General features: G+C 53.8%; 9 protein-coding genes across 9 annotated transcripts; 3 read left to right on the forward strand and 6 right to left on the reverse strand.

The window, feature by feature from the left end:
• Nucleotides 1-951: 951 nt before the first annotated feature.
• RPO41 (DNA-directed RNA polymerase) lies at nucleotides 952-5,235 on the reverse strand (the record flags this gene model as incomplete). Its single annotated transcript, XM_062914805.1, has 1 exon — nucleotides 952-5,235. The coding sequence occupies one exon, from the start codon at nucleotides 5,233-5,235 to the stop codon at nucleotides 952-954; it is 4,284 nt and encodes a 1,427-aa protein (XP_062763569.1).
• Nucleotides 5,236-5,443: 208 nt separating this feature from the next.
• On the forward strand, nucleotides 5,444-6,820 carry ATP25 (ATPase synthesis protein 25 mitochondrial; the record flags this gene model as incomplete). The annotated part of the gene is made up of 1 exon (XM_062914806.1): nucleotides 5,444-6,820. The coding sequence occupies one exon, from the start codon at nucleotides 5,444-5,446 to the stop codon at nucleotides 6,818-6,820; it is 1,377 nt and encodes a 458-aa protein (XP_062763570.1).
• Nucleotides 6,821-6,935: 115 nt separating this feature from the next.
• Nucleotides 6,936-8,623, reverse strand: PPX1 (Exopolyphosphatase). The gene is made up of 2 exons (XM_062914807.1): nucleotides 8,167-8,623; nucleotides 6,936-8,100 (listed from the first exon to the last, which is right to left on the reverse strand). The coding sequence occupies exons 1-2, from the start codon at nucleotides 8,279-8,281 to the stop codon at nucleotides 6,995-6,997; spliced, it is 1,221 nt and encodes a 406-aa protein (XP_062763571.1). The 5' UTR covers nucleotides 8,282-8,623; the 3' UTR covers nucleotides 6,936-6,994.
• QC763_609860 (uncharacterized protein) lies at nucleotides 8,500-9,811 on the forward strand. Its single transcript, XM_062914808.1, has 2 exons — nucleotides 8,500-9,327; nucleotides 9,382-9,811. The coding sequence occupies exons 1-2, from the start codon at nucleotides 8,872-8,874 to the stop codon at nucleotides 9,700-9,702; spliced, it is 777 nt and encodes a 258-aa protein (XP_062763572.1). The 5' UTR covers nucleotides 8,500-8,871; the 3' UTR covers nucleotides 9,703-9,811.
• A 1,065-nt stretch (nucleotides 9,812-10,876) lies between these two features.
• On the reverse strand, nucleotides 10,877-13,082 carry GPR1 (G protein-coupled receptor gpr1; the record flags this gene model as incomplete). Its single annotated transcript, XM_062914809.1, has 2 exons — nucleotides 10,877-12,782; nucleotides 12,841-13,082. The coding sequence occupies 2 exons, from the start codon at nucleotides 13,080-13,082 to the stop codon at nucleotides 10,877-10,879; spliced, it is 2,148 nt and encodes a 715-aa protein (XP_062763573.1).
• A 2,648-nt stretch (nucleotides 13,083-15,730) lies between these two features.
• CLP1 (Cleavage polyadenylation factor subunit clp1) lies at nucleotides 15,731-17,505 on the reverse strand (the record flags this gene model as incomplete). The annotated part of the gene is made up of 4 exons (XM_062914810.1): nucleotides 17,267-17,505; nucleotides 16,367-17,216; nucleotides 16,050-16,310; nucleotides 15,731-15,996 (listed from the first exon to the last, which is right to left on the reverse strand). The coding sequence occupies exons 1-4, from the start codon at nucleotides 17,300-17,302 to the stop codon at nucleotides 15,731-15,733; spliced, it is 1,413 nt and encodes a 470-aa protein (XP_062763574.1). The 5' UTR covers nucleotides 17,303-17,505.
• Nucleotides 17,506-17,698: 193 nt separating this feature from the next.
• QC763_609890 (uncharacterized protein) lies at nucleotides 17,699-19,794 on the reverse strand. The gene is made up of 2 exons (XM_062914811.1): nucleotides 19,165-19,794; nucleotides 17,699-19,091 (listed from the first exon to the last, which is right to left on the reverse strand). Exons 1-2 carry the CDS (start codon nucleotides 19,230-19,232, stop codon nucleotides 17,918-17,920), a joined length of 1,242 nt encoding a protein of 413 aa, XP_062763575.1. The 5' UTR covers nucleotides 19,233-19,794; the 3' UTR covers nucleotides 17,699-17,917.
• QC763_609900 (uncharacterized protein) lies at nucleotides 19,650-23,004 on the forward strand. The gene is made up of 3 exons (XM_062914812.1): nucleotides 19,650-21,388; nucleotides 21,475-21,853; nucleotides 21,906-23,004. Exons 1-3 carry the CDS (start codon nucleotides 21,196-21,198, stop codon nucleotides 22,780-22,782), a joined length of 1,449 nt encoding a protein of 482 aa, XP_062763576.1. The 5' UTR covers nucleotides 19,650-21,195; the 3' UTR covers nucleotides 22,783-23,004.
• A 241-nt stretch (nucleotides 23,005-23,245) lies between these two features.
• On the reverse strand, nucleotides 23,246-24,667 carry QC763_609910 (uncharacterized protein). The gene is made up of 3 exons (XM_062914813.1): nucleotides 24,362-24,667; nucleotides 24,170-24,237; nucleotides 23,246-24,114 (listed from the first exon to the last, which is right to left on the reverse strand). Exons 1-3 carry the CDS (start codon nucleotides 24,417-24,419, stop codon nucleotides 23,758-23,760), a joined length of 483 nt encoding a protein of 160 aa, XP_062763577.1. The 5' UTR covers nucleotides 24,420-24,667; the 3' UTR covers nucleotides 23,246-23,757.
• Nucleotides 24,668-24,671: the final 4 nt, after the last annotated feature.

The following is a 24,671-nucleotide window of genomic DNA, read 5'->3' on the forward strand; positions in this document are numbered from 1 at the left end:
AGGTCTTTTAGAAACCACCGAGGTTTGTCCATAAGAACATGGGGAATAACAGAACGGATACGAACCGGAAACAAACAACTCTGCTTTCTGGTAGATACCATCCCGGGAAGTGGGAGAAAGTTTCTATTTATGTTTCCTTGGGTTCCTGGAATTGTGGATTTGAGCCAGACCAAAAAACAAAAACACAGAATCACAACCGTGGTACTGTTATAAGGTATCTAGGGGGCAAGGCAAAACTCGACGTTGCTTTTGGGAAAGCTGGGGAAAGAGCCGATGAATTGGTCTCGGCATGGAGAGTCGGGAACGGCATGGTGACAGCGTCTGGCCTTGGCCCTTCAACCTCCTCCGCAACGGAAGCATTCTAGTTACTAATTGCGATACTTCCGTCTCTCAAAACTGGGGTTTCTGTTGTTGACTTTATCTCTCTTCTGCAAGCAGGACGTCCTATCACACCGACAAACACGCTCCCGTGGGTGCTGAATCGCCGGTTCGGAGTCGAAGGCAATGGAACCGGCCCATCCATCATCTCATTCTTACTTTGCTGTTTTTCCGTCCATCTCTTGATGCCCAGCCATACGAGTTTCAGTAGACAGGTGTCCTATGAGAGTTGAGGATGTATCAATTACATCTTTCAAGGCCTTTCTCGCACGTTGATACCACGACAAAACATCAGATTTGAGCAAGTGATGCACCTCACCTCTTATACTTTTCATATCACACAAACATGCTACCCAACCATATCTGTACTCTACTTTACATTTTCTCAAACCATCACGCCTCCCCTTGCCAAAGTCTTTTTATCCGCAATTCTCCCAAAACCCAGTTCATCTACAACGCCACGCAGTATTCATGAAGCCAAAAACAACAAAATAAGAAAGACCCTTGCCGAAATAAAATAAAAACGCCGCCCGATGCGCATAACCCCAGTGTTGTAAATACTTGTGTAGAACATCATGAGAAAAAGTACTTGCTCTGCCTCAGCATTTGAATGTCAAAGTCGCCCTTGGCCGGGATGTCGGGGAAGGTCAGTGGAAGCCAGACAGTGACTTTTTGTTGCTGTGTTGTATTATTAGGAAAATTTTTGTCCTTTCTTGCCGAGAAAAGGTTCTTCTCCCACTTCTTCCCAGACACTTGGGCGGACTCGTCGGCTTGTTCCCCCTCTCCCAAGAGCTCTGTTGCGTCAGCCTCGCCCTCCATGCCGTGCTCCATGCCGTCCTCCATGCCATCATCCGGTGCCGCCGTTGTGTCCGCCTCCGCTTCCACCGCCTCGGCGGCGCCGACCATCGAGTCAGGTGAACCCAACTTCTCAAGGATGCTAGCAGGCGTAACCATTTCCTCGCCTTCGAGTCTCTCCGAAGGAACCTCCGACTTGAGAAGCTTGAGCCGCTTCACTTCGAGCAACAACTCTTGACGGGCTGTCATGCGAAAGCCCTTCCGCCAATCTTCGATCGCTTTCCCGGCCGGTGTGTTCTTGACGACGGTGGCGAGGTATACGGAATCACCAAAGCGGGCTTCAAACTCGCGCTTCAGGCGGCCAATGACATCCTCTTCGTGGATTCTAATGAATGAGTCCCTGATGATGTCACTCATGATGTCTACATCAGACGCGTGCGTCCAAAACGAATCGTGGACGGCCGCAAACGTCAGGCCGCGCTCATCAGACTCCAACGCCGACAGCATCATGTGGCTGGCGTCGAGAGAATGAATGAAATTGGGCGGGAAGGCCTGCAGCTGCTTACGTCGGTTCACAGGGTCGGATCGATTCGTGTCCATAAGGCTGAGATTTTGAAGACAGGTCGCGATCACACGATTGGCCGTGTTACGGTATGGCTGCACCACAGGCATCCGCAGGGGCGTTGTCCATACGATGGTGGAGAGAAACTTTTCCTTGAGAGCTTCAAGCGTGGATTCGTTCTTGACCGCTCTGAGCGACTTCGACTTCCGCTTGGGTGCCATGATAGTAACCTCGTCAGATGCTACTTTTTTGGGCCGCGGTCTGTGCGAATCGGCTTCATACAAGGCCTGCTGGGCCTGCTGATGCTCGACCTCATCCTGCTCCTCCATGGCAATCCTTCTCAGCTGCTCGGCGTTCAGTGACTGGCATACACGGCCGCCTATTTCACCTAGCCACTTCTGGATGTCGTGGGCGCCCTTGAACATGCTAGACAGTGCGTCAAACACCTTGCTAGTGCAGTAGGAGGCGAGCACGTTGGGATTGATACCGGTGTCAGCCTCAATGGTGGGATAGAGGGCATCCAGCTGTTTCAGGATCTGCTTTCTGGCACCTGTTCGAGTGACGCCGTAGACGTTCGTCATGACGGTCTGCTTAACCACCTTTCTGACGATCTTGCCTTTGAGGGCTATCGCAAGGTCAAGCTTGAGCTCGTCGGCGTCATGGTCTATGCGTTTTGCCACGATATCAGCGACGGCCGAGTAGACATCGGCTGGCCGCTCGCCGGGAATGAGATTGACCTGCTCGGCACCCCACGCGTCACCACCGAGAGCGGCATAATGCTGAAGTCCATTGCAGGTGCCGTCTTGGTGAATTGGGAGGTGGGACACGAACTTAGTAGGGTCCGGGTGCTCCAGGGCGTCTGTCAGCTCAAAGCAGGTCGCAAGGCATTGCCATGGGTCCTCGGCCTTGAGCCACCAGCCGTTGCCGTTCAGCGGGTTCCGAACCGAGTCGAGCGCGTTCTGAAGGTTTTCATTGGCAAACTCCTCACGCTCGGCCAAACTCGCCTTGTCGAAACCGTAGACGTTGGCGAGATGGATCTTGAGCCACCGCAGCCCGTTGGTGCCCAGCGGCTTTCCTTTGGCAAACTTGAGCAGGCCGCGCATGTGGTCAGCACCCATATGGTTAAGGTAGGTCGGAACCGGGTACGCTCGCCCACGGAAATCCAGATTGTGAGGGAAGAAGAAGGTCTGGTCACGGAAGGCTCGTGCGATCTCCAACTGGAAATTCATAAAGCATCGCTGCGAGTGCAGACCGCCCTTTTCGTTCTCGACGGCCTTGACAGCTTTGAGCCAAACACGTCGGGCCAAGGGGTCGTCCAGGTTTTCAGGCTCGGGCGGCATCGGCAGGTTGGGGTTCACGGCTGGAATGTTGGCGACTTCTGCTCCGTTATTCCAGGCTTCAAGCATGACATCGAACACCTTGCGGTTGATTCTCCAAGCTGTTTGCCCCAACACATCGAGCCCCTTCATCATCTGCTCCATGTCGCCTCTCTCGATGGCGGCCTCGGTGTAGATCTGCTGATCCTTTTCCTGTGCCTTGGCTCGAACCACGGATGTCGGATATTCGATGAACCCGCCCTTCTCCCACTTGGTCCATGGCTCAGGCTCGACCACCATGGGCAGATGCCGGGCAAGCACCTCAACTCGAGGTTCCGTCTTCAGGATATCGACCAGGGCGCGATTGGGCACAATGACGCCAACCTTCTTTCCCCTCCTCAGCTGGGTTGAATGGGAGAAGGCGGGCTGCATCTGCGAGACGAGCTCCTTGGTCTCCGGGTGCTCCCTGACGACGGTCACCTTTGCCGTGTCCAGAAAAGCGCCCAGCAGCAGAGCGCCGAATTTGGTTTTGGTGGTCGCAGGCCACCTTGGCTCCAAAATCGGCAATGGCAAGTCAGAGGAAAAGACCTTGCCATCATTGGCCGCTTGGGCTGGCTCTTCCTGGCCTCCTCTCTTTGCCGCATAGTAGTCGCGCGCCTTGGCCACCTTCAAGAGCGTCTTCGCCTTTTGCTCACGAGCCTTTTGCGTCCTGGCCATCTCTTTTGGGATGCTCTGCGTTGCCTTGTAGACTCGAATGTCTTCTTCGACGCTGCTCGCGAGGTGATGCACGACCCTGGTGAGAGGAACGCCCTTATCGACACCATATGTGGAAACCAGACTGAGCAAGGAGAGGATGACTACGGCCGCAAGACGATCAGGAGTTGATTGGAGGAGGTACGGCGTCAGTTGGCTCCGAACAAGGTCGTCACTCGTCTTTTTCTGTCTCTTTTCGGACTCGACTGCCAGTTTTATCTCTTGGGAAATCCTACGCTGCAGGTCGGTATGCCACTCGAAAAGCCTGGCGTTAAGACCAGGACTCGACAAGCCAAGTCCCATCTCGGACATTGCCTGACTTTCCTTGCGCCAACGGTCGACGGCGGCATCGATTGTATCCTTCTCCAAGCGAGACTGGATCTCCCTCCGCTCCGCTGGAGAAAGAGAGCTGATGTCTCGGCCATCTGGAACCTCAGCGAAGAGTGAAATGGTCTTCTTTAGTGATGTGAGGCCAAGACCTTTTTGTGTTGTGGCAAGGACCTCGGGAGGAACGGTCGACTTGGAGTCGATGGAAGACTTGGTCTGGTTGAAGAATTGGGCTGTTTCATCGTTGATCTTGGGTGCCGGCTCGGGTTCGATGGGGGAAGGCTCGGCCACAGTGTAGGTGAGGGAAGGACTGATTTTTGCTATCCTGGCCAGGTCCTCAGAGGACAAGATGTCGCCTAGATCCATCGTGGTGTTCTCGGGTAGCAGGCTCATAAACCTATTCACCCGGGTCCGCAATCTGGAGCCGGTACAGCAAAGCAGTGACAGCTTCAGCATGTACCCGATGGTCTCGCTCCTGGCCGGCAACACTCCATGAATCCGGGTTTCGTAGAGAGAGAAAACGTCTTCGCCTGCCGACTTGCCAGACGTTTCCACATCTTCCCCGCCCATCTCTATCCTCGCAATTCGGGCCCTCAAATAGGCGTGGTGGATCTGAAGCATTTCGAGCACCGAGAGACCGCCCAGTTCCTCGAGACGTCTGGCGACCATGGCGGCCCGCTCCAGTCTCCCGACCTTGATGCAGGCATCAAACATGGACAGGAGCTCGGCATGATCACCAGGAATGCCGGACTGGTTCATTCGACCTCGGGGGGGGCGCGGCAAATCGTCCGGGACTTGGACGGTGTTGGTGACATCAATGGGCCGCAGCTGATAGAGCGGGATTGCGTCGAGGGGGGCATTTTCGATATGTTGTTCGGTGACTGTTGTGGCGAGCTTTCTTTCGAAGCCAACAAGAGCACGGTATGTTTTCTTGGTTGACGGTCTTAACACGGGGCCTGTATTAAGGAAGCGTTGCGTCTCGGCGGGGACACGGCTTGAGCTGGAGGGGAGTAGGCATCTCGAGGGGTGTCGTGACGAGCTGGACGTCAGCAGGGTCCGGACTGGGAGTGTATGCCGGGTGGCTACTCGCGACCGAACGAGCATTGTTATGTGTGCGAGCTGGGGAGCCTCGGAAAGTAGGCGAGGGAGGTGGTGGGCGAGGCGGCAGTCGGGGGCGAAGAGTGCGCGGTCCGCGAGAATGGCGGGCGGGCGGGTCAATGATACATGAAACAGGCGTTTATAGATGGCGAGCTGCAAAAGGAGGGGTGTTTTGATGCAATAGGCCGGTCAAAAGAGGGCTGCCGGCGTCGAAATGGTCAACAGAAAAAGAGAAAAATCGAGTGCAGCGATACGTGATGATCGCCTCAAACTGATAACGCCCACAGCCAAAATTTTGCCCACCAGTCCCAACGCTGGTGCAGTCAGTGGGGATGAGCTCTGCCGTGACCAATCAGATGTGAGACAAGATTTTCCAGAAGGCGAAACGGAGCTCGTCTTCAACGGGCACGGACTCCTCTTGAAAACATCCCCCACGATATCAACATCAACATCACGGCTCATTCAATTGCAAAACAAAACAATCATGGCCGGACCCTCTGTCACCGGAGCCATCCGCTGCTCATCTTGCACTCGGTCTGTCTTTCGAAGCTTAATAGGAAGCATCGCGGAATCCCGGACACCTCAAGCAGCACTTCGTTCCCAACGTTTGGTAACCCCGGCTGTTGGCTCAAGATATCATTCATCTTTTCGAGCATCCCCGCCACTGAGGGGAGGACCCGCCTTGGAAGAAACCCTTCAAAGAGAAGAACTCGACGGATCCATCTCTTCATCGAACCTCGACAGCAACAATGCAACTACAACCACGACCACCACTACTACCAGCAGCGAGCCATCCGATGTCCCTTGGTACCTCCAGGTTGAGCCGCCAAGACATCCCACGCTGATGCACGAGCCGCCACCATTGCCAGACATCCCCGAGGACTCGCCCAAAGTGATGGAACCTCTCCTCAAGTACATCTCGGAGGAATTGGGCATGGATGATTTGTCCCTGGTCGACCTGCGTGATAGGGACCCTCCAGCGGCGATAGGCCAAGACGTCATCATGATTGTCGGCACAGCCCGCAGTGAGCGCCATCTTCACGTCTCTGCTGATCGGTTGGTGCGATGGCTGAGAGGTCGTGGGATTGGTGCCGACGCGGATGGTCTCTTGGGCAGGAATGAGCTCAAGATCAAGTTGCGCCGTATCGCGCGCAAGGCCAAGATGCTGGGGACCGCGAGGAGTGCTCGTGCCGGTGATGATGGAATCACCACCGGTTGGATCTGCGTCAACCTGGGAAACGTTGGTGGGTCGAGAAGGGAGGTTCAGATGGTAGACGAGGAGGGGAGGTCCATGGGTTTTGGCGTGCCCCGGACAGGGGCCTCGGTTATTGTTCAGATGTTGACTGAGAGCAGGCGCCAAGAGTTGGATTTGGAAAATCTTTGGGAAGAGATGGGTAGGGAGGCTGTTGAGACCTACGAACGCCCACCGCCCCTCCGACGGGACTTCAGTGGATACAAGGCGTATGCCGGTCGTCGTACCAGGTCAGAGGGATATCGTCCTCGACGCATTCGCGAATTCTCTACCGCGGCGGTACCTCAAGGGACAATAGCGGCTCTTGCGGTGAAGGCGTTCAGGAATGGGCGTGGTTGAGGATCCATCGAGGCAACTACCAGGTATGACGTGAGCTGTAATGATTAATGTACAACACTGTACTGTATCTGCATGCAACCTTTTGTTACACAACAATGACATGTCCTTGGCAAATCAGAGTGAAAAAGTGTCTGGCTATGAAGGCTTTGTGTCACACTCAATTTTCTGTTTCTTTTACAACCTCGCAGACTCCTTCATGACCTCTCTCAACATGGGAGCCACCTGCTTTCTGCTACTCCCAACATCCATCTGCCTCCAACACGCCCTCCACTCACCACCCTCCTCCCCATCCAGTTCTCCATTGTTCCACTTCTCCAGCCCCAGTGACCCCCCATTCTTCTCGGCAAATCTTCTCGCGACCTTCACAGCGTCCTGACCACCCAACCCCCAAACAAGCAGCTCCCTCGTAAAGACACCGCCCGGCTTGGAGACTGTCATAACCGCCGCAATATCCAGCTGCTGCTCCTTGGCCCAGTCCTTAAGAGCAGCCAAGAACGTCTGCTTATCCCCCACCTCAGCCAAGCAAGTCTCAAAGCCCTGAACAATGGTTGATACCCCCAAGTTCAACGACCCATCGGTCCACTTTTTGTAATCCTTTCTGAGAATGTCGCGGTAGGACAGGTGAAGGATACTATCCTTCAGCTCCGAAAGATGATCAAAATACTTCTCTCTGTCGTATCTTTGCCTGTTTGACCTGGCAACACTGAGAGCGGCAACAAGCTTCTCCTCCGCATACGCTGCGGCATTGACATCCCAGTCTGTGGTCTTATCTTTTGAAGTGAGTTTGACAGTGTCGATCAAGATGGGAGCCATGGCCACCCTGGCCAGTTCCTCGTCGATTTCTTGGTGGCTTTGGAGCTGATCCCAGATTGGTTGGCACTGTGAGAGAACGAGACTCATGCAGCTGCCGCATTTGGCGAATACTCTTGGTTGGGCGTGGGAGGGGATGGTGCCCTCGTCATCGTGGTGGTCGACGCAGCCTACGACGGATTTGTCATAACCGCGCTTAGTGAGGTCGCCGGTGAGGACGTTGTGATCGACCAGGTACCATTTTGTTGCTGATGGTGGCAGATCAGAAGGTGAAGGGAGGTCGGAGAGGGTGATCAGGTCGTCTGGGGTGACTGAATTGAAGGAGGGGGGGAAGATTGCGTTGAGCTCAGCACGGAGGGCAAGGTCGGCACGGGGGAGGTTGGAGAGCGGGATGTGGAGAACTGACTGGGATGAAGGGGCATGGGTGCGGAAGTAGGCATAGAGGACGGCTGAGCAGATTGAATCCAGGTCTGACAAAGAATGTCAGTGAGATGAGATAAGATGGGTATAAATGTGTGTGTATGATGGGGGCATACCAGCAGACTCATTTCCTACCACAAAAGTGAGAGGATTCGGTCTTTGAGATGGAGGTGCCGTGAGTGCCTTGCGGGCTGTAGCCAGAAATGACTTGAGGGACACCCTCTGTGCCATGGTGAATTGCACTTTTGGTGAGGTTTCTGCGAAGATTCTCCGACGTGAGATGAATGAAGTGGCAGCTCGTCTGACCTATATGTCAACCTCTGGCTGCTTCAGAGGCTCCTTCAACTCCGAGTAAAGATACGTACGTAGCACAACGGCAGGTCCGGAGAAAATTGCCTTTCTCGTGTTAAGGTTCCCGTCAAGAGTAGCCGTCGGGTATCACACGAGCACAACAACCTTGCTTGCCTTGTCAGTGTAAATTTAGATGTCAAACAGGGAAGTACCCATGAGGAACCCAGGGGCCCAGGACCCGGCAAGCAACGGCTCTTGGCGCTGTCACGGCCCGACAGAACCCTGGAACGCCGTGGCGGGTGGGGGCCGCTTCTCCGACAACGGCCGAGTTTGAATACGGGAAGGTCCACTCGCGCCTTATCATCTCATCCGTGTCATTGATAAGCCCCGCCGTTGAGCTGCCATCTCATCTCACCCAACACCATTTGTTTTGTCGTGATAGCGCTTCATGATAGTCATTTAGTAACCAGCTGTGTTTTCTTTTTGGACACATCTCAGCTCATACCTACTGTCAACACCACACCAGCAGCATGGCACCCATCCGCCTCGCCATCCTCGAAGCCGACACTCCGGTCCCCCAAGCCAACGAAAAGTACAAGGGCTACCTCGGCATTTTTACTCACCTCTTCAGACGTGCTGTGGACCCTGAACCTCTTGAATCAATTTTGACCATCACGGGCCATGACATTGTCGCCTTTCCCTCCACCGCCTACCCCGACCTCGACTCGATAGACGCAGTCCTTATCACCGGCTCAAAGTACAACTCGTTCGATAATGACGACTGGATACTGTCCCTGGTGGAATTTACCCGCAAAGCTCTCATCCATCCCCGCGTAAAAGTAATAGGCGTCTGCTTCGGGCATCAGATCGTGGCCAGGGCAATGGGATGTCTCGTTCAACGAAGTGACAAGGGGTGGGAGGTCTCAGTGACGGAAACGACTCTCACAGACAAGGGAAAGCAGATATTTGGAAACCACCAAAGTCTTGTACGTTGCCCCTCTCCCCTATCCTTTTCACCTATTCTAAGAACAATCCACCAGAAAATCCAACAAATGCACCGCGACCAAGTCTACGGCATCCCCGCTGGTGCCCAACTCCTCGCCTCCACCGAAAAGTGCCCCAACCACGGCTTCCTCGTTCCCAACCGTGTCATTACCATCCAAGGCCACCCGGAATTCACCTCTGAAATCATGAACGAAATCCTCGTCTTGCGTCACGGCACCGGCTTGTTTACTGACGAAGTGTACGAGTCTGGCGTGCAGCGCAATGGCGATCACCACGACGGGGTGGATGTCACGAAAGTGTTTATCCAATTTCTTCAGGGCGAGTTCGATGAAGAGGAAGATCCAGCGCAAAAATAGAAGGCTCCACATTTACCTAGCGATAGATTCGAAATGCATGCCGAAGATGCCGAATAACACGTATCTTCCCTGTTTACCGTGTACTTGGTAGTGCGAGTGAAAAAGAAACGCTTTTGGGTTACGTATTTAGTCCAGAGCACTTCACACCGATATCATGTTGCCACAATACCTCCATCGCCTCACAGTCCATTTACCATTAGACCTCTCTTCAGGTTGTCAGATTGATGGAATGGTGCCGTATCTAAGCTCAAGTCTCACCCCCTGTCCACACTAAACAACCCCCCCTGACACCCCCAGATCTCCCTCCGCCGATCACCCGCCCACACCATCTCCGCGCCCCAAGATAGATCGCGATCATCACACCTCCCACCTTCCATTTTTGTCTCTTTGTCCCCTGACTCTATTTAGGCAGCCACAGCAGCATGTCTCAGTCAAAGAGCACAAATGTCTCACTCTTTTCAAAGTCTAGACCCAACCTTCCCTCCGCAGTTTATGTCGTTGAGCAGAATATGTCTTGGTGGACCCTGACGATCACACCATTCGCTTTTGCTCCGGACTGATAACTTGCGAATAGGTTGCTCCGGCTGTCGATGCGTTGCTGAATGTAAGATACACCGAAGCAAGACCTCACGCACTAGAGGACAAATCACCGACGTGGTGCCTAGCTGACTTTGAATGGGTAGATACCTAGTGAAGCGTTGATGTTGATGTGATGTTTCTGCCACGGGCATGGTATGTCCAAAGTAAGAATGACCATGACTGACGGTATTCCTCAACCCAAGCCTGCCCACCTGCTCCATCCTCAACTACCCATGATCACAGCACAAACCCAAAGATTATCGTAAATGCCTAGCTTCGAGGCCAATGTAATTCCTATCTGACTGACTGCTAACAATGTCTACCGCGGCCCAGCCTGTTCCATCCACCGTTTCCCACCTCAACCTATGCAAATGCTCTCATCCCACCTGGAGAAGAAAAGGAAAAACGCCATGAAAGAACAATGGGGGTATACCGGTATAGATCCATCTTTTTGCCCTTATAACGCCATTTGACCCATGAAAACACAACAACCACCCCCAAAAAAAAGACAAAGAAAAAAAGCTGAATGCATTAACCACCCCTAAAAAACCTCCCCATGTACCTCGGTAAAAATGAATAATGCACCCTGTAACCCTCAAACCGCCGCACTGTGACTCCTCTCCCCTCTTTCCCTTCTCCTTCCAGAATGAACCCTCATCGGCGTTGACTTCGCCGTCATCTCTTCCCCCTCCGGCTCGTCTTCCTCCTCATCACTATCTATCCCTATCCTCTCCAAATCCACATCCCACCACTCCCTCTCCCGTGCATGAACCGCCCTAACCCCCCTATTTATAGCCCGCCTCTCACTCAAAATCTCCCCTTCCCTCCTTTCCCTCGCCAACCTCCCATCCACCAGCATTTCTTCCCTCGTTCTGCCCGCCGTGGTCCCCCCCCCGGCCTTCGTGCTACTCCCCGCCCACCCAAAATAATACCCCAACCGCTTCCTCACCACCTCCCCCACCTTTCGTCCACTCGCATGCCTCCACGGCTGCTCCCTCACCGCAAAAAGCATGCAGTCTACCATTCCTTGCACGCTCAGGCTCAGAATCCCCAGAATCAGCAACCACTGCGGGTCGTTCTTCTTGACCGAGTCATCATACCCCATGACGTGGCTCACAAAGGGAAAGGTCCAGATGATCATGTACACGAGAGGATATACGAAAAGTGACCGTAATTGGCGGCGGATTTTCTCCCGGTTCTTGCTCACGTCGCTGCCGCCGGCGGGCTCAAACGCTAGAGTGGAGGCGTTAAGGTAGGTCGCCCCCACGGGATAGTTTCCCGCCGTGTTGGTCTGTGTTGTTGTGCGAGTTCCACCCGACAAAAGTGTGCCCGCGGCGGAGGAACGGTTGGAGGGTCCGCGGCGGAGCATAGTAAAGATGTTAGGGAGGGAGAGGACCCGTTTGCTGTTGTTGGTCGCTCTCGAGGTGCTGGTGCTATACCGAGAATGCCCCCCGGCAGGGTCGAGACTGCCGGGGGCGGTCGCGTAGAGAGGTCGGTCGAAGAAAGTGTCACTCGGTGAGGATGCTGGGTATGGATCGCCGAGCACCGTGGCGCGCCGGAGAGACTGTTGCCCTGCTATTGGGACGGCGGAGACAGGAGAGGCCGCGTGAGCCGCCGGTGGCGGTGAGGGTAAGCCTGGATCCACCACCGACAGAGGGTCCTGCATGTCGTCGATTGACACGTCTGGTGATGTGGTTGCCTGGTTGAAGCCGCCCCAGTTCCATTGGATCGACCGCCTGGGCTGAGAAACCGGTGTTCTAGACGGGGAACCACCCGCAAAAGAGGACTCGGTGTTTCCTGTGTCCTCCACCCGCAACGTGCCGACGGAGGATGCGGACATTTGCCGCGTCTTCACGAGGTTGATCGTGTCAGTAGTAGAGGTTCGTTTCGAACTGGGTGTCGATGGAATAAGTCCGTGGTAAGAGATTCGCGGTAGCGTTAATGCGGGGGAGCTGAGCTGTCGCTGGTGTCCGTCTGGTTGCTGATATGTTTGATCCGCACCGCTCATTTGCCGTGGAGGCGGCAGACTAGTGGAACTCCTTCTCCCATAGTCGTCCATCCGCTTCCTGATGTAGATGTAAATAAAAGCGTATATACCAATGATGCTGGCACATATCAGATACCGTGGTATCCAGCTCAGTGCCAGCCTGGACCAACCATTGTCGGTCCGGAGGTAGCAGTAGTGTCCCACATTCTCAAACCCGTTGCCATTGATAAAAGCCAAACAAGCGGTGGAAACTGGAAACAGGTAAAAGACCGAGTATGCCAAGTGTCGGTAAGGGTAGAGGCCAGATTTCGGTCGGAATATATACATGACGGAATGCAGCGCAATGAGTAGAATGGCGACATCTGAGGATTCGATGCCGATGGCGAGGGCAAAGCCGCTGAACTGGCAGAAAGCTGAATCCGACTCGATGGTCCCGTGATATAAGCTGACAAGCGGAAAGACAACGAAGGCGGCGGACTTGACAAAGTCACTTTGGACAAGCAACAAGATCAACCTGCATTCTCTGTTAGTCCATGTTCCAATAACTGAACCAAACGTGGATGGGCACTTGCTCGTGCCGGAAACTTCGCCTCATCTTGACAAACCAGTAGAGGGTGGATAATGTCGAGACGACGCTGACCGAAGCAAAGGTGAGAGACAATATTGTCAGGATGTAGACTGTGTGTTCTGTGTGTTGGTCATCGGCCACGTATCGGCTCGTGATCGGTGACATCAGCTCGACCGGCACGGAGCTCCGTACGCTCGCTGGAGACGAGCCGTGGAGAAGCTCCATCATGGCAGAGAAAAAAACCATCCTTCCACCCACTGGCTAGACGAGAGGTCCAGCTACCGTTGAATATGATGTCCATGAAGGCGGCGGCACATATTTGGTTGGGGTTGGGTCGTCGGCTTCGGTGGTGGTGGTGGTCAGCAAACGTCGCCGAGCAGGTTCCCTAGAGTCGAGGGTCCATGGACCCAAGATAGAAAGAGGTAATGCTGAAATGCCGCCAGAACTGCGGGTGTCGTAAAAGAGTAGAAAAGGGAAGAGTGAGCAGAGGTGTGGCTTCCAACTACCGAGGATATAAGGTACGAGGTATGAAGTGCCTGGGGAGGCAAAGTGGACCAACACAAGGCCGGTAAAAAAGCTGTTTTCAAAGAAAGAAAAGGAATTGGCCAGGAGATAGTTGACGGCAGCCGCGAGCGGTGGAATGTTTGTTGTTGACTCGCCTACGCAGCACACAGCTTGGCAAAAGACCAGAGACCTTCGGAACTTGGAACCTTTCTCAAGGGACACGGGCATGCGGCATCACAAACAAGATGGGTATCAAAAAACAGCCCCAAGGAAATGAAAAGCGAATCTGTCCGGAAAAAAAGAAATACAAAATGTACACCTGGGTAGGTGGCAGGCGCCCGGAACAAGGAACGATGGGCCGTGGGGCGGTCGAGGTGGAAGCGATCAACATGATCATATCCAGGACATGGACCTGGGTCGGGATTGGCTCCCCGGAGTTGCTTTCTGACCACAACTCAACTCTGAACAGTAGCACACACAAAAGAAAAGGCTCCCTCTCTCTCTCTGCGATCAGAGAGAGGGAATGGAACTTTGGGACGGGTGGGGGTGTCATTTGCTCTTTGCGAGACCGGTCACACTCTTCTCAGCCCACGTCACAAAATGTGGTTCACAGTGACTGGCTGTGCAGGCGCCGCAGAGAAAAGAAAAGTGAGAAGCGACAGACCTACCAGAGTCCCATCTCCAGTGTGTGAATGTCTCCCTCCTTGCCAGTAGGTGAGCTTCTCCACTGCCCGCTGATTGATGAGGATGGCCATGAGGTCATCTACCATAAAGTCGTCCGTGATGCCTTGACATTCCAAGAATTCAGGTTGGCACCAGTCCAGGTGACGGGACCGGATGGTGGGATCACCCGCAGGGTAATTTATCGGGGCGCTCTCGATCTGGCGCATGATGAGCCGCGAGCGGCCGTCAATGACAAGCGAGACCGAGATCTGCTTGGGCTCTTGGCTTTGCGGAGTCGTAGTGAAGTGGGTGTGTGGGTGTTGGAAGAATGCCCAGCCATTGGCCCGACCAGCCAACCGGACGCATAAGCTCCAAGTGCTGCCGAGGGAACAACCTGCTTTTGTCAAGGCGTCGCCGTGCCTGAAGACTTCTGCTTCGGCTTGCCATTATCGAGGCCCATGTCTCAAGAGATGAAAAAGTACCTGTTGGGAGAAAAGAGAGCATATGACACGATGGATTTCCAGGCCCTCGGAGATCTGCTTGATCCGTGCCCTCCTTGAACCGCCTCTCTGCCCTGGGCGGTCTGTGCATCGCGGGGGCTCCCGCCGCCGTTGAACCCAATTCATCATGCCGGGGTGAGTTTTTCCGCCCTGGCCTAAAAAGGTTTGAACACACCATCGTACGGAAGTGAAGATGACGGGTTGGTTTTTTCTGTTACAAACCAGCAGCTCGGAAAATATCGTCTCTCCTGGGTACGGTGGGGAATACCGTAAGAGAATTCTGCTAGTATCACATTTTTGACGCGCTTTGCTGACGCAAAAAAAACTTGTTCAAGCGATCCTTTCTCGGAGATTGCTCCCGACAAACCGATTTGGCATTTTTGGCAGTGGGAGAGGGAAACCCCGCATGGCGTTTGACTTTTGAAATCCAAATGCCATAAGAAGAAAACTGCCTCTCTCTCGGGCGACGTGTCATCCGTCCAGCCCAAATGTACGCCGGAACTGACATTCCTACTGCTTGCCCGTCTGCGGCTGGGTTGATTCACCGGCTGGACCCTGCCACCCCAGTTTTGTTTGACATTCCGGCTGCCTGCATGGAGAGTTTCCTGCATTTTGTCCCGCTGCAGGAGCATTGGCGTTTTCCAGGTTTGTTGCTGGGCGGGGAAACCAACATGCCAGGGTGAAGATGGCTGGTGAGGCCTGCTTCGTGGTCTCCCCTTGCCCGTGGCTAGGTGTAGGTAAATTGTGCGAGGAGGCGTTTGACTTTTGAGATGGATATGAAGCAACAGATGTGGGAAAAGACCCTGAATGCTTGAACATTGACGTTGAATATAGGTGTGGCATGAAAGGATCCGGCAGTCTGGTTAAGCTCATCGACCTTCCTAACTGGGATGGCATTGGCCACACAACGTTCGCTTGGCGAAGCAAGGGCAATCCCTCGAGACATCCGTCACAGCCCGCGTCATAGCAACTTCATATAAACGAAGACGGTAAGGAAGAGAAGGGGACTTGTGCGAATACAATATACACCTAGTCACCCCGAAGGAGGCAGTCCGTCATAAGAACCTTGAAATTGATCTGCTTCGGATTCAATGGCCGCCCTGTCCATCGAACTAGCCGCCTTGCCGGAGTAAGACTAGAGAAAGACATAATGGGAGAAAGACATAGTGGGAACCATGAGACAATATGTATTGTAGATGGCCTTTGCTTGTATTACCGTCAATTTCTCTAACCCAACAGGTTGACATACGGCTCCGGCCACCGTCCCCAGACCATCGGCCGAGCCAACCGGCCGCTAACCGTAGACAGTATCTTCAGTCTCCGCCTGTCCTTGTCCACGTCCGATACGCAAACCCAACCGATGACAGGCGCCTGTCGTATTGTCTCCAGGGGGTCATTGACCGAGGCATCCATGACCGCCAGTGTCCAGTGTGACATTTCCTCTGAGATCTCTGCGCGCTCCAGAACCTGGTTCGGGTCGTCGAGATCCATGGCTGTTCATGTATTAGCTGTTGTATGTATGATGATTCAGATCCAGGACGCTTACCATCAACGGCCCTAAAGATCACGACGTCGTCAAAACCAAACGACTGCACCGAAGGACTAAGAGCTCGCTTGGAATCGCCAAAAAAGTAGTCCTTGATCAGAGCCTTGCGTGACGAGAGCAGATGCTGTCTGTCTTGTTCCACCACTCCATCAGGTTTGTCAAGATTCACAATCTCAATCGGCTCCCCTAGTGGTGTCTTCCTATCCCGGCGTCTCAACTCAGCTTCCAAGTCTGGTGACCCAAGCACGATAACGATATTGACTGCATCACCACGTCAGCCTTCTTCTCCCCTTTTCTTCGTTTCACACCCAACCTACCAGCAAATTCTCTAATGACGTGCATCAACCCCTCCACCCCTCCCCCCCTTTCCCTCTCTTCCTCTCCATCCTCCCCTTTTACCTTCACCTCCCCCTTCCTCACCTCTACGGCCGGGGTATCAACAACCACACCTCCCCTCCTCACCCCTTGATCCCCCCCCGTCTTCGCCCTCACCGAGCTCCCCAACCGTCTCACCAGATCCTTCCAAAGCCCCTCATCATCCTCCGCCCTCTCCCTCCCAAAATAATACCCCACCGGCAACTTCACCGGCACCGCACTCGGCCCACTAGACGGGGTACACCCCACCCCAACCCCCCCCTCCGGGTCCTCCACATCCATCACCGTAGCAAACACCGCCGCCGACAACGTCCCCGGCAAAGCCAACATCCCATCCCTCGGATCCACCGTCGCTAGCACAGGCTGCTCCCCCTGCCTCGTCGCCCAGCCAATCAGCATCTTCGCCAGCGAGCTCTTCCCGCTCGCCGGCGGGCCACAGATCATAACCCTCGGCCCATGACCACTCCCACTGCTGCTCTGCGACCTCCGTGCCTGGAGGAGGAAGTGCAAGTTCAGATAGGCGACAAAAGGCGAGTCGGCAGAATGGGGGTAGTGTTTTACGTGCTCAGACTCGAATTCACCCGTTATTTCGAGCGTGGCGCCCGTGAAGGTGACGATCTTGGAGCGGCAGCGGGTGAGGTTGTAGGTTTTTGTCTGGGCGAGCTCGGTGCCGTCGCGCTCGGCTGTTCCGGAGAGCAGTCGGCAGGTGGCGGTGGAAGTGGGGGATATTTGGAAGCGCCATTCGGAGAAGGGGTGGAGGGTGAGAGTGCGGGTTGATGGGAGGGAGGCTTGCTGGGAAGAGTGTTAGTAAATGGTTGGAGGGGGAGACCTAAGAGACATACCTGGGCCGATATGTGCCCTAGGCCGGGGATGGACATTGTGGCTGGAATTTGGATGGTAGGTTCCCAGCGAGATGAAAGATTCGATGCGAGATGCTCGTAGGGTGCTTTTTTTGCTGGGAGACGCGTTTGACGCCTGAGCTCTATTTAGCGTTGAGTGCTGGAAGGAGAGCTGAGCGTAGGGCTGCAGGGCTGGAAATTTAGCGGTTATTAGTGGGGGCTCTGCTTTCCCGTCATCCAGGATCCCACACAACGAAAGGCCTTGGACAGACTCACTTTTCTAATGTCTTCAACATCAGCAGGAAAACGGGACGTCTTGATTGGTCAGCCTGGAGAATGAGCTATTGCTACGAAGCTCTTCGACACATGAGGATGGCAGCCGTACCTTCTTCTCAGACGGGAATAATTCTACATTCTGCGCGCAACAACTTCGCATTTAACATTCCCGAAATGTGACACAGACTGAACCAAAAGATTGAGAAGAGTAAATCTGCGCTGAAATGTACGGAAGTGGGTATTCGAAATTCAACGCTATCTGTCTCCAAGATCCCGAGATCATGTTTACCTTTCCCCCGGTCATTATCATGAGATTCCCATATGCATATGCACCACTCTTTCTATGCGCCGGAATTCGTCTATGGTCTTTTTTTCCCTTTATTTCGTCAACTCCTCAAAAATCTTGATAAGACTTCTAACGCCAAAAAGGCTGTTCTCATCTGGTCCTTGCCCAGGAACCCAGGTGGCATGCGCAAAATCGATCAGCTTGAGCGAGTAGATCTTTGGCAGTGAGGCAAACTCTTCGTCATCGCTCTCCGCCTCCCCGGCGAGCTGGAGGACCTTGACGTCTCCCTCAATGACTCCATTAATCGTGGTACCATTCCCCTGCGGCAGGATAATCTCTCCTTCACCGTCCATAACGATGCCGCTGTCAACGCGGGACGCGAGGGGAACAGGTTCCTTCTCGGTAGCCTCCTTTGGTGGGGTTGTTGGCGTTTGGTTCTCGATGGCCGCCCTGAGCGCATCACCGTCTCCTTCAAATGTAAACAGCAGACTGGCCGAGTACATTCTTGTTTCTGAGCTGGCAAGGACCTGTTCCACTCTCTTCAGGTCGTTGACGAAAGCCTCGGCCACAGCCCGCCCAAGGTCCTCGTCGATATTCGCTCGCGGGTTAAAGATGAATTTGCGAATCTCATCCACAACGTTGTCCTTGTTGACCACCAGCCTGCCATGGTCCTTGTTATAGACCTTGTAGCCTTCCTGGTCCCACTCGTCTGGGTTCTCCCCCCCCTTGTATACGCGCATGCCCGCGATGCGAAAACCGTGCGATCCGTTTGTGGTGACCTTGGTGATCTCGTCGAACCGCTTGCGCTTCTCCATGGGCGCATCGTCTGCCCAAAGTCTCTGACCAAGCTTGGCGTCCAGAATATTGGGGCGCTTGAACCCGTAGGCAGCATTCTCCAACACCACTGACTTGTCCGTGGCAATCTTGCGGCTCTTGTTGGGTTTCCAGGAGACATTGTCCTTGCTAGCAGCCAGCGCATCTGCCTCCTTGGCAGCCTCGGCCGCCGCGACGTCGGCAGCGTGTTGCTTGGCCATGCGGACAGCCTCCTCCTTGAAGTGCTGGGTCATATGCTCAACAGCCGCGGGGATCTGCTCCTCGATATCGTGGACATCGGATGCGTCGTTCAGGACGAGGGTGCCAAGATACTCGGGCATCAAGTCGGCAAAGGCGGGGTGGTCCTTGAAGGCCTTTTCGTAAAAGTCGATTTCTTGCTGGACACAGGGCTTGATGAAGAGCTCGCCTTCGGGATCGCAGAGTGTGCCATCGCTATACAAAAAAAACATGTTCGTCAGTTACCTTTGCGCCATGCGCGCGCGACGAGGCAGGGCTGTGCGCTTACTGTCCAGCGACGGCGAAGTTGTAGGGCTGCAAATCAGCGTGCTTGGGGATCTCTCTGTTGCTAATCATTTTGGCGATTCTTTGGGACGATTCTCTATGATCGCAGAATTTCCAAGGAGAAAATGCGAATCAAATGTGTGTGGATTTGCCTGCGGGCTGCCTATTTGTATTGGGGGGAGGGGTCGGGCCGCAATTGTGAGAGCTGGGTGCATCGAGGTGCGTCGGTCTGTCAAAACATAAAACAAGGGTCGATGATGGTCTCTGGAGATGTTGGTTGAAGGAAAGCAGCGGGTCAATGAGATGGGAAAAGCGGACATTTTCTACAAGACGCGGAGTTTTGCGGATCGGGGGGGGGGAACGGCATGGGGGTTGGTGGTCGGCGCATCGCAGAGGCGGAGCGCATTGCCAACCTCCAACTCCCAAAGCGCATCCCATCTCATGAGGGGTCTCTCCGCACTCACAATAGTGGATCGCTTCGCCAACGCCAAAGGATTGGGCAACCAATGGCATCCCTCAGGGTCCTCTTCATGCAGACTGCAAACAGGGGTCGGGGAGGACTTGTTCGTCACTGCGCCCACTCGCCCTAACTGTGAATGTCTCCCGTCAAATCATCAACACTGCTCCCCGCGGGCTGTGGCGGTCCTCGGGGGGCGGAAACACACGTATACAGGCACAACCTTCGGCACCAGAGGCGTCCTGTCCAGCCACGGCCCATACACAGGGCAACCCCCTTCCTACCTTTACCTTCCGAAATCTGCCTTGTGAAAGGCTTGTCCATTCATCATTTTCCCTGCTGACCGCAGCGTCCTGCAGCGGCAACGTGGATTGGGGTCATGGCATGACCTGCATACCTAGGCTATCAACCTGTCAGACAGGATCTCCCATCTCGCAGTGTCTCCTGATACGGACTCGACAAGATCATGGTGGGTGTCATTCACCCTTCCAGAAACACCACGCGGAGTTCCTCTGCGATGGCAAGGCGATACCGTGAATCATTTTTTACTCGTATCTTCGAGGCTTACGGATACCTCCCTACTACCTTACATCTTGGATCGTATCATCAAAAAGGTCAGCAAGTTGCAAGATGGCCGGTTTTCCGTTCAGATGGTGCTGAACTTGCTTGGAGGCCCCGCCATTCAGCTGTCTTGCCAGCGCCTTACCAGGTTTTGCATAGCGTACCCACCAAGAATTGTTAGTGCAGCGGAAGTGAGTGAGCTGATGGCCGGCAGTTGGGTCGCTTGCATGCATTAGTTTTGTGGACCGTTTGACGACAGGCCTCCTCCAAGCAGAACATCACCAACATCTTTGACGATGTCTTGAGAGAAAGCAAAGAGAATTATTTCTATGAAACATTGCGGAGATTGGCGCTTTTAGGGTCCCTGTCATCGTCAATAACGAGAGCAGAGGTTTCCTTTTTGGGATTTGGTGGCCTCTGAAGATGAGGTCAAAACTCACCCAAGAGAGCAACCGCTGAGGTGGTTTGACAGTTCTTGACATGGAACAAACGAAACACCGGGGAGTCAGCAAACACACGGCTTCTCTACAGGCTGCAATGGCTGCCTAATACCGTGCTTGCAAGAGAATGTTAAGGTTGGCATCTCGGATGTGGATCCAGATTGCTCCGATATCACCATCTGTCATTCCATCTTATCGCACTTGCCTCTGGTAGCTCCTTCCCAAAGCGAAGCTTCCAGTTACAGGAGATGAAACTGGGCAGAATTTACCAGACTATTAATACCTTGGAGTAAGTGCAAAGTCTACGGTATATTATCAACGTGAGTGGCCTGAGCTCCTTCCTCGCAACTCTCAGAGCAACTCTTCCGCCCCGCCTGTTTGTTTCCAGGTTGTTGCCTTCGCAGAACATTCCCCATTCAATCTCTTGTTTTTTGAATTCAGAGGGCAGGATCTCGCGTCGATATCACATCTCTAAGCCTCTTTTCTCATTCCAGCCTTTCTTCTTCGGGCAACCCGGCCACATTTCCCTCACCCGACCCCTTCGTCCTCAATACTTTGCAGCCGTATCCCAGCAATCATGGACTCCTTGCCGACAGGCACCGCCTCGATCGGCGACCAGGTCTACGGGAGCCATGATGCCAAGATCCCGGATATCTCTGAACAGACAAAGCTATTCAATGGAGCAACGGTGGGCAAGCCTGACGACAAGGGCAAGGAGAAGAAGAAGAAGAAAAAGAAATCTAAGGCCACCAAGCCGACCGGGTTTGAGGGTGAGTCGACACTGTCCAGGTGGCTGTGCACCATCATTATACACTCCAACCTTTTTGTAATGCCATGTAGCTAACATCCATCACAGAGTATTACTGCGAGCCGGTGATAACTCCCGCCGAGGCATGGGACGAGAAGAATCTGATTTATTCTCCCGACCGTTCCTTTGTGGAGCGCATCGAAGAGGGCATCCAACGGTACCGTGCCCGGCGCCGCCTGGATGCCGTCCGAAACCAAGTCTTTACTCAGTACCTCATTCTTGGCGGTGTCGATGCCACTGCTCGCCAGTTCCAGGGGGCGGATAAGCTGCCTGATGACCTGATCCGGGAGTCTACCAAGGGCGAGCTGAGGGACATGGTGTCGGATGATGTGATTCATCGTGGGGGGGAGGGTGGTGGTCGGTTCTATCATCCGGCCAGTTCTGAGCATTGGGATGTGGACTTTACGGGGGTTGTAGCTGGGTTCATGTGAGTGTTTTGTTGCTTTCGGGTGTTGGGTGGTATTGACTAACCCAACCAGGTCTCACAAAGTCCTTGACATGTCTGGCGGCGAGATGGAAATGATCTGGATCGCCTCGAACACCATCCAGAATTTTCTCAAGTATCTGATCCTCCATGATGTCTGCCCCGAGCACGCCGACGATATCAACAGAGCCATCAAGCTTTGTGACCAAGCCTTTGAGGAGATTGGTCTCGTGAGCAACGCTTTGGAACTGGTTCCGGGTGCCTTCAACCGCTCGGTTGCGGCACTCCACTGCGAGGAAGAGGACGGCGATGCTATTTCTCTTCTTGTTGACAACAAGGATCTTGACCGCAACCATGCCCTCCACACCGTGGCTCTCATCGCGACTTTGGTCCTACCCACTCTTGGTGGTAGCAGCACGCCCAATGTCAACGCTATGGAGGTGACCAACCCTATCGAGCGCACCTTTGAGATCACATCCATCACCCCACCCACAAAAGAGATGCGTCAAAGGGTAGCCGTCGTCAGCGAGCACCTCAGAAAGTCCAACCCATCCGCCCCTGCCATCCAGGCCTGTGGCACAATGCAAGGTCACCCAGTTATTGTCCTAGACGGGTGGGACGTCACTGACAAGCTCACCGATGAAGAAGCCAAGGAGGAGTCCTCGTTTATTCTTGAAGAGCTGATTCTTGAGCAGCTGAGGGTGGGCATGAAGCTGACGATTGGGGTTTCGACTTGCACTTTTCCTGGGGGTGGGACCTTCAAGGTGGTTCGCTATGTCAAGGGAATCAAGCCGAGCTTTTATACGTTCTTGCCACAGGATTTGATGAGGTATTGGAAGGAGCCGGTGCCGAATGAGAGACCTGGGCCTAGTATTCATGATAGGCATGATTTGCTTGAGTTGGCGGTGGGTGAGGATGAGGCGGATGATTGATTTCCTTTTGGGGTACTTTCGATGCAAAAAAGGGGGAATGGATGGCGTTGGGGTTACATCGTATGGAGATGAATGGGAATCTGCGATGGAAATATGAAGAGGCATGGCGTTGACTTCGGGTTAGGGTTCGGGACAAGAACTTGAGTTTAGTGCGTTGAGAAATGCCATCTTCATGAGTCCTGCTTCCGGTGACCTGAACGTGATCAGGATGTGAACAGGGAGCGAAAATGTGACTGCTGTTGCAAGGTTAATAGGTGAACAAGTCGATAACCGTTTGTTCATTTCAATATTTGAAGCTGCACAGAGACCTATAGGTTTGTTCAAAGGCATCTGAGATTAAGAGTGACTGATATGAAACTCTACAACTCCATATAATGGACAGCGCCATGCTGTTTTAATCGGCACCATCGCTCAAGAAAAATCCAAGACACTGAAGTCCTGGAAGAGAGGTCGCTCAAGGTGTCATGATATTCGTTTTGTACCCTGTACATACCTACTTACACAAGCCTATAGCGGTTCCGTTTCAACCTTCTTGCATTTGTCATACATCCATCCCATCGTGCCACCCAGCCCATCCATAACCCCACAACGTAGACGCCTGACCAAAATGAAACAAAAGAAGCCGCCCAAACCCAAAACATCAAAGCACCGTGTCCAAAGAAATCACCAGAGCTTTCCCCTCCACGGGATCCAGCTCACCCTCCTGCTACCTCTGCGTGTACGCCAACCCGAAGCCGTGGTGGCGTCACCAGCCCTCGAGTTTCTCCTGCTCCAGGTCACACTTCCCCTCCAGTCCTCCGCGCAACAAGGCCGCGAGCACCGTGGCGGCATGGGGAGATCCGACTCATCTGGGACATCCTAGGTCCAGTCCCACCATTTGATCGGGTTGATTGTTGCTGTGACCTTGGCAGCAGCGGTGGTTGCGTTCCGTTGAAGAGATGGAGTGAAACTGTGGTAAGAAGGAAGACGAAACTTCTAATCTTGGGTCTGAACCTTGTGGTCTCCGGGACCTTGGGCGACAACCTGGGCGTAACTTGGGGGAGGACCACCTGAGGAGGGGCCAGCGGCAGGGGCGACGCCCTCTTCGTGGCCACTGCTGTGGTTGTTGTTGTTGTGGGCTGTGGTGCCGTAGTTTGGCTGAGGATGGGCTTTGGGTTGCTGGTTTTGGAGACGGGGTTGACCTTGGTGAGGGTGGCCTTGACGGTGGTTGTTGTCGTGGACAAAGACGTAGACGCGGCCGTGCTCGGCGTTGGAGGGGGCTTGGTAGTCGTAGTCGTAGGGGATGTCGGGGTACTTGGCGATGATGTACCAGGCATGGATTAGGCCAGGGATCTTAAGATTGGTTAGGAGAGTGATTCATGGAGCTAGATCGGGGGAGGCGACTTACAAAACCCAAGCAGAGAAGGAGGATGTTGATTAGGGAGTCGGCAGAGCAAATTCCGCGCTTTACCCAAACTAGTGAGTAAAAAGTATCGTTAGTTTTGAACTGTTGACCGTTGTGATTTATCGCCATGGTGTTGACGCAGCGCGAAAGGCAACCATCATGACATGACATAGTGGTGGGGCAGGGTTCGCGTACCTGGGAGCGGGGGAAAGAGGATGGCCAGGATGCCGAGGAAGAGGTCGGTCGAGCACATGGCAATGGATAGGTAAAAGAGGGCTTTGTTGGAGAAGTGAGTGTGTTTGTTGTAGTGTAGAATTCGGTGTTCTGGTGAGGAATCTCAGGAATGACGAAGTGGTGTGTTCGGGTGATGATGGTTCGAGGGCGTGGAGCTGCGTCAGTGATGCAAGAATATGGGTCCGAGAGGTCAGCTGTGCCAGGGGGAGCTTGCGTAACTTGCATGACGCTTGACTGTTTTTGGTCTAGGCTTGGACATTGGAGTGGCGTG

The sequence above is a fragment of the Podospora pseudopauciseta genome, chromosome 6, assembly GCF_035222475.1.
Source record: "Podospora pseudopauciseta strain CBS 411.78 chromosome 6, whole genome shotgun sequence".
Taxonomy (NCBI): Eukaryota; Fungi; Ascomycota; class Sordariomycetes; order Sordariales; family Podosporaceae; genus Podospora; species Podospora pseudopauciseta.

What these genes read in the sequence shown, in the direction of transcription:
- PPX1 (XM_062914807.1), bottom strand. Translation starts at nt 8,281, where the DNA reads ATGGCACAGAGGGTGTCCCTCAAGTCATTTCTGGCTACAGCCCGCAAG. An exon ending in GGTAGGAAATGAGTCTGCTG is followed by an intron (nt 8,101 to 8,166) that starts GTATGCCCCCAT and finishes ATTCTTTGTCAG; the next exon opens with ACCTGGATTCAATCTGCTCA.
- QC763_609860 (XM_062914808.1), top strand. Translation starts at nt 8,872, where the DNA reads ATGGCACCCATCCGCCTCGCCATCCTCGAAGCCGACACTCCGGTCCCC. An exon ending in TTGGAAACCACCAAAGTCTT is followed by an intron (nt 9,328 to 9,381) that starts GTACGTTGCCCC and finishes ACAATCCACCAG; the next exon opens with AAAATCCAACAAATGCACCG.
- QC763_609890 (XM_062914811.1), bottom strand. Translation starts at nt 19,232, where the DNA reads ATGATTAGCAACAGAGAGATCCCCAAGCACGCTGATTTGCAGCCCTAC. An exon ending in AACTTCGCCGTCGCTGGACA is followed by an intron (nt 19,092 to 19,164) that starts GTAAGCGCACAG and finishes TTTTTTGTATAG; the next exon opens with CGATGGCACACTCTGCGATC.
- QC763_609900 (XM_062914812.1), top strand. Translation starts at nt 21,196, where the DNA reads ATGGACTCCTTGCCGACAGGCACCGCCTCGATCGGCGACCAGGTCTAC. An exon ending in CAAGCCGACCGGGTTTGAGG is followed by an intron (nt 21,389 to 21,474) that starts GTGAGTCGACAC and finishes CATCCATCACAG; the next exon opens with AGTATTACTGCGAGCCGGTG. An exon ending in GGGGTTGTAGCTGGGTTCAT is followed by an intron (nt 21,854 to 21,905) that starts GTGAGTGTTTTG and finishes TAACCCAACCAG; the next exon opens with GTCTCACAAAGTCCTTGACA.
- QC763_609910 (XM_062914813.1), bottom strand. Translation starts at nt 24,419, where the DNA reads ATGTGCTCGACCGACCTCTTCCTCGGCATCCTGGCCATCCTCTTTCCC. An exon ending in CCTCTTTCCCCCGCTCCCAG is followed by an intron (nt 24,238 to 24,361) that starts GTACGCGAACCC and finishes TTTACTCACTAG; the next exon opens with TTTGGGTAAAGCGCGGAATT. An exon ending in TCCTTCTCTGCTTGGGTTTT is followed by an intron (nt 24,115 to 24,169) that starts GTAAGTCGCCTC and finishes ACCAATCTTAAG; the next exon opens with ATCCCTGGCCTAATCCATGC.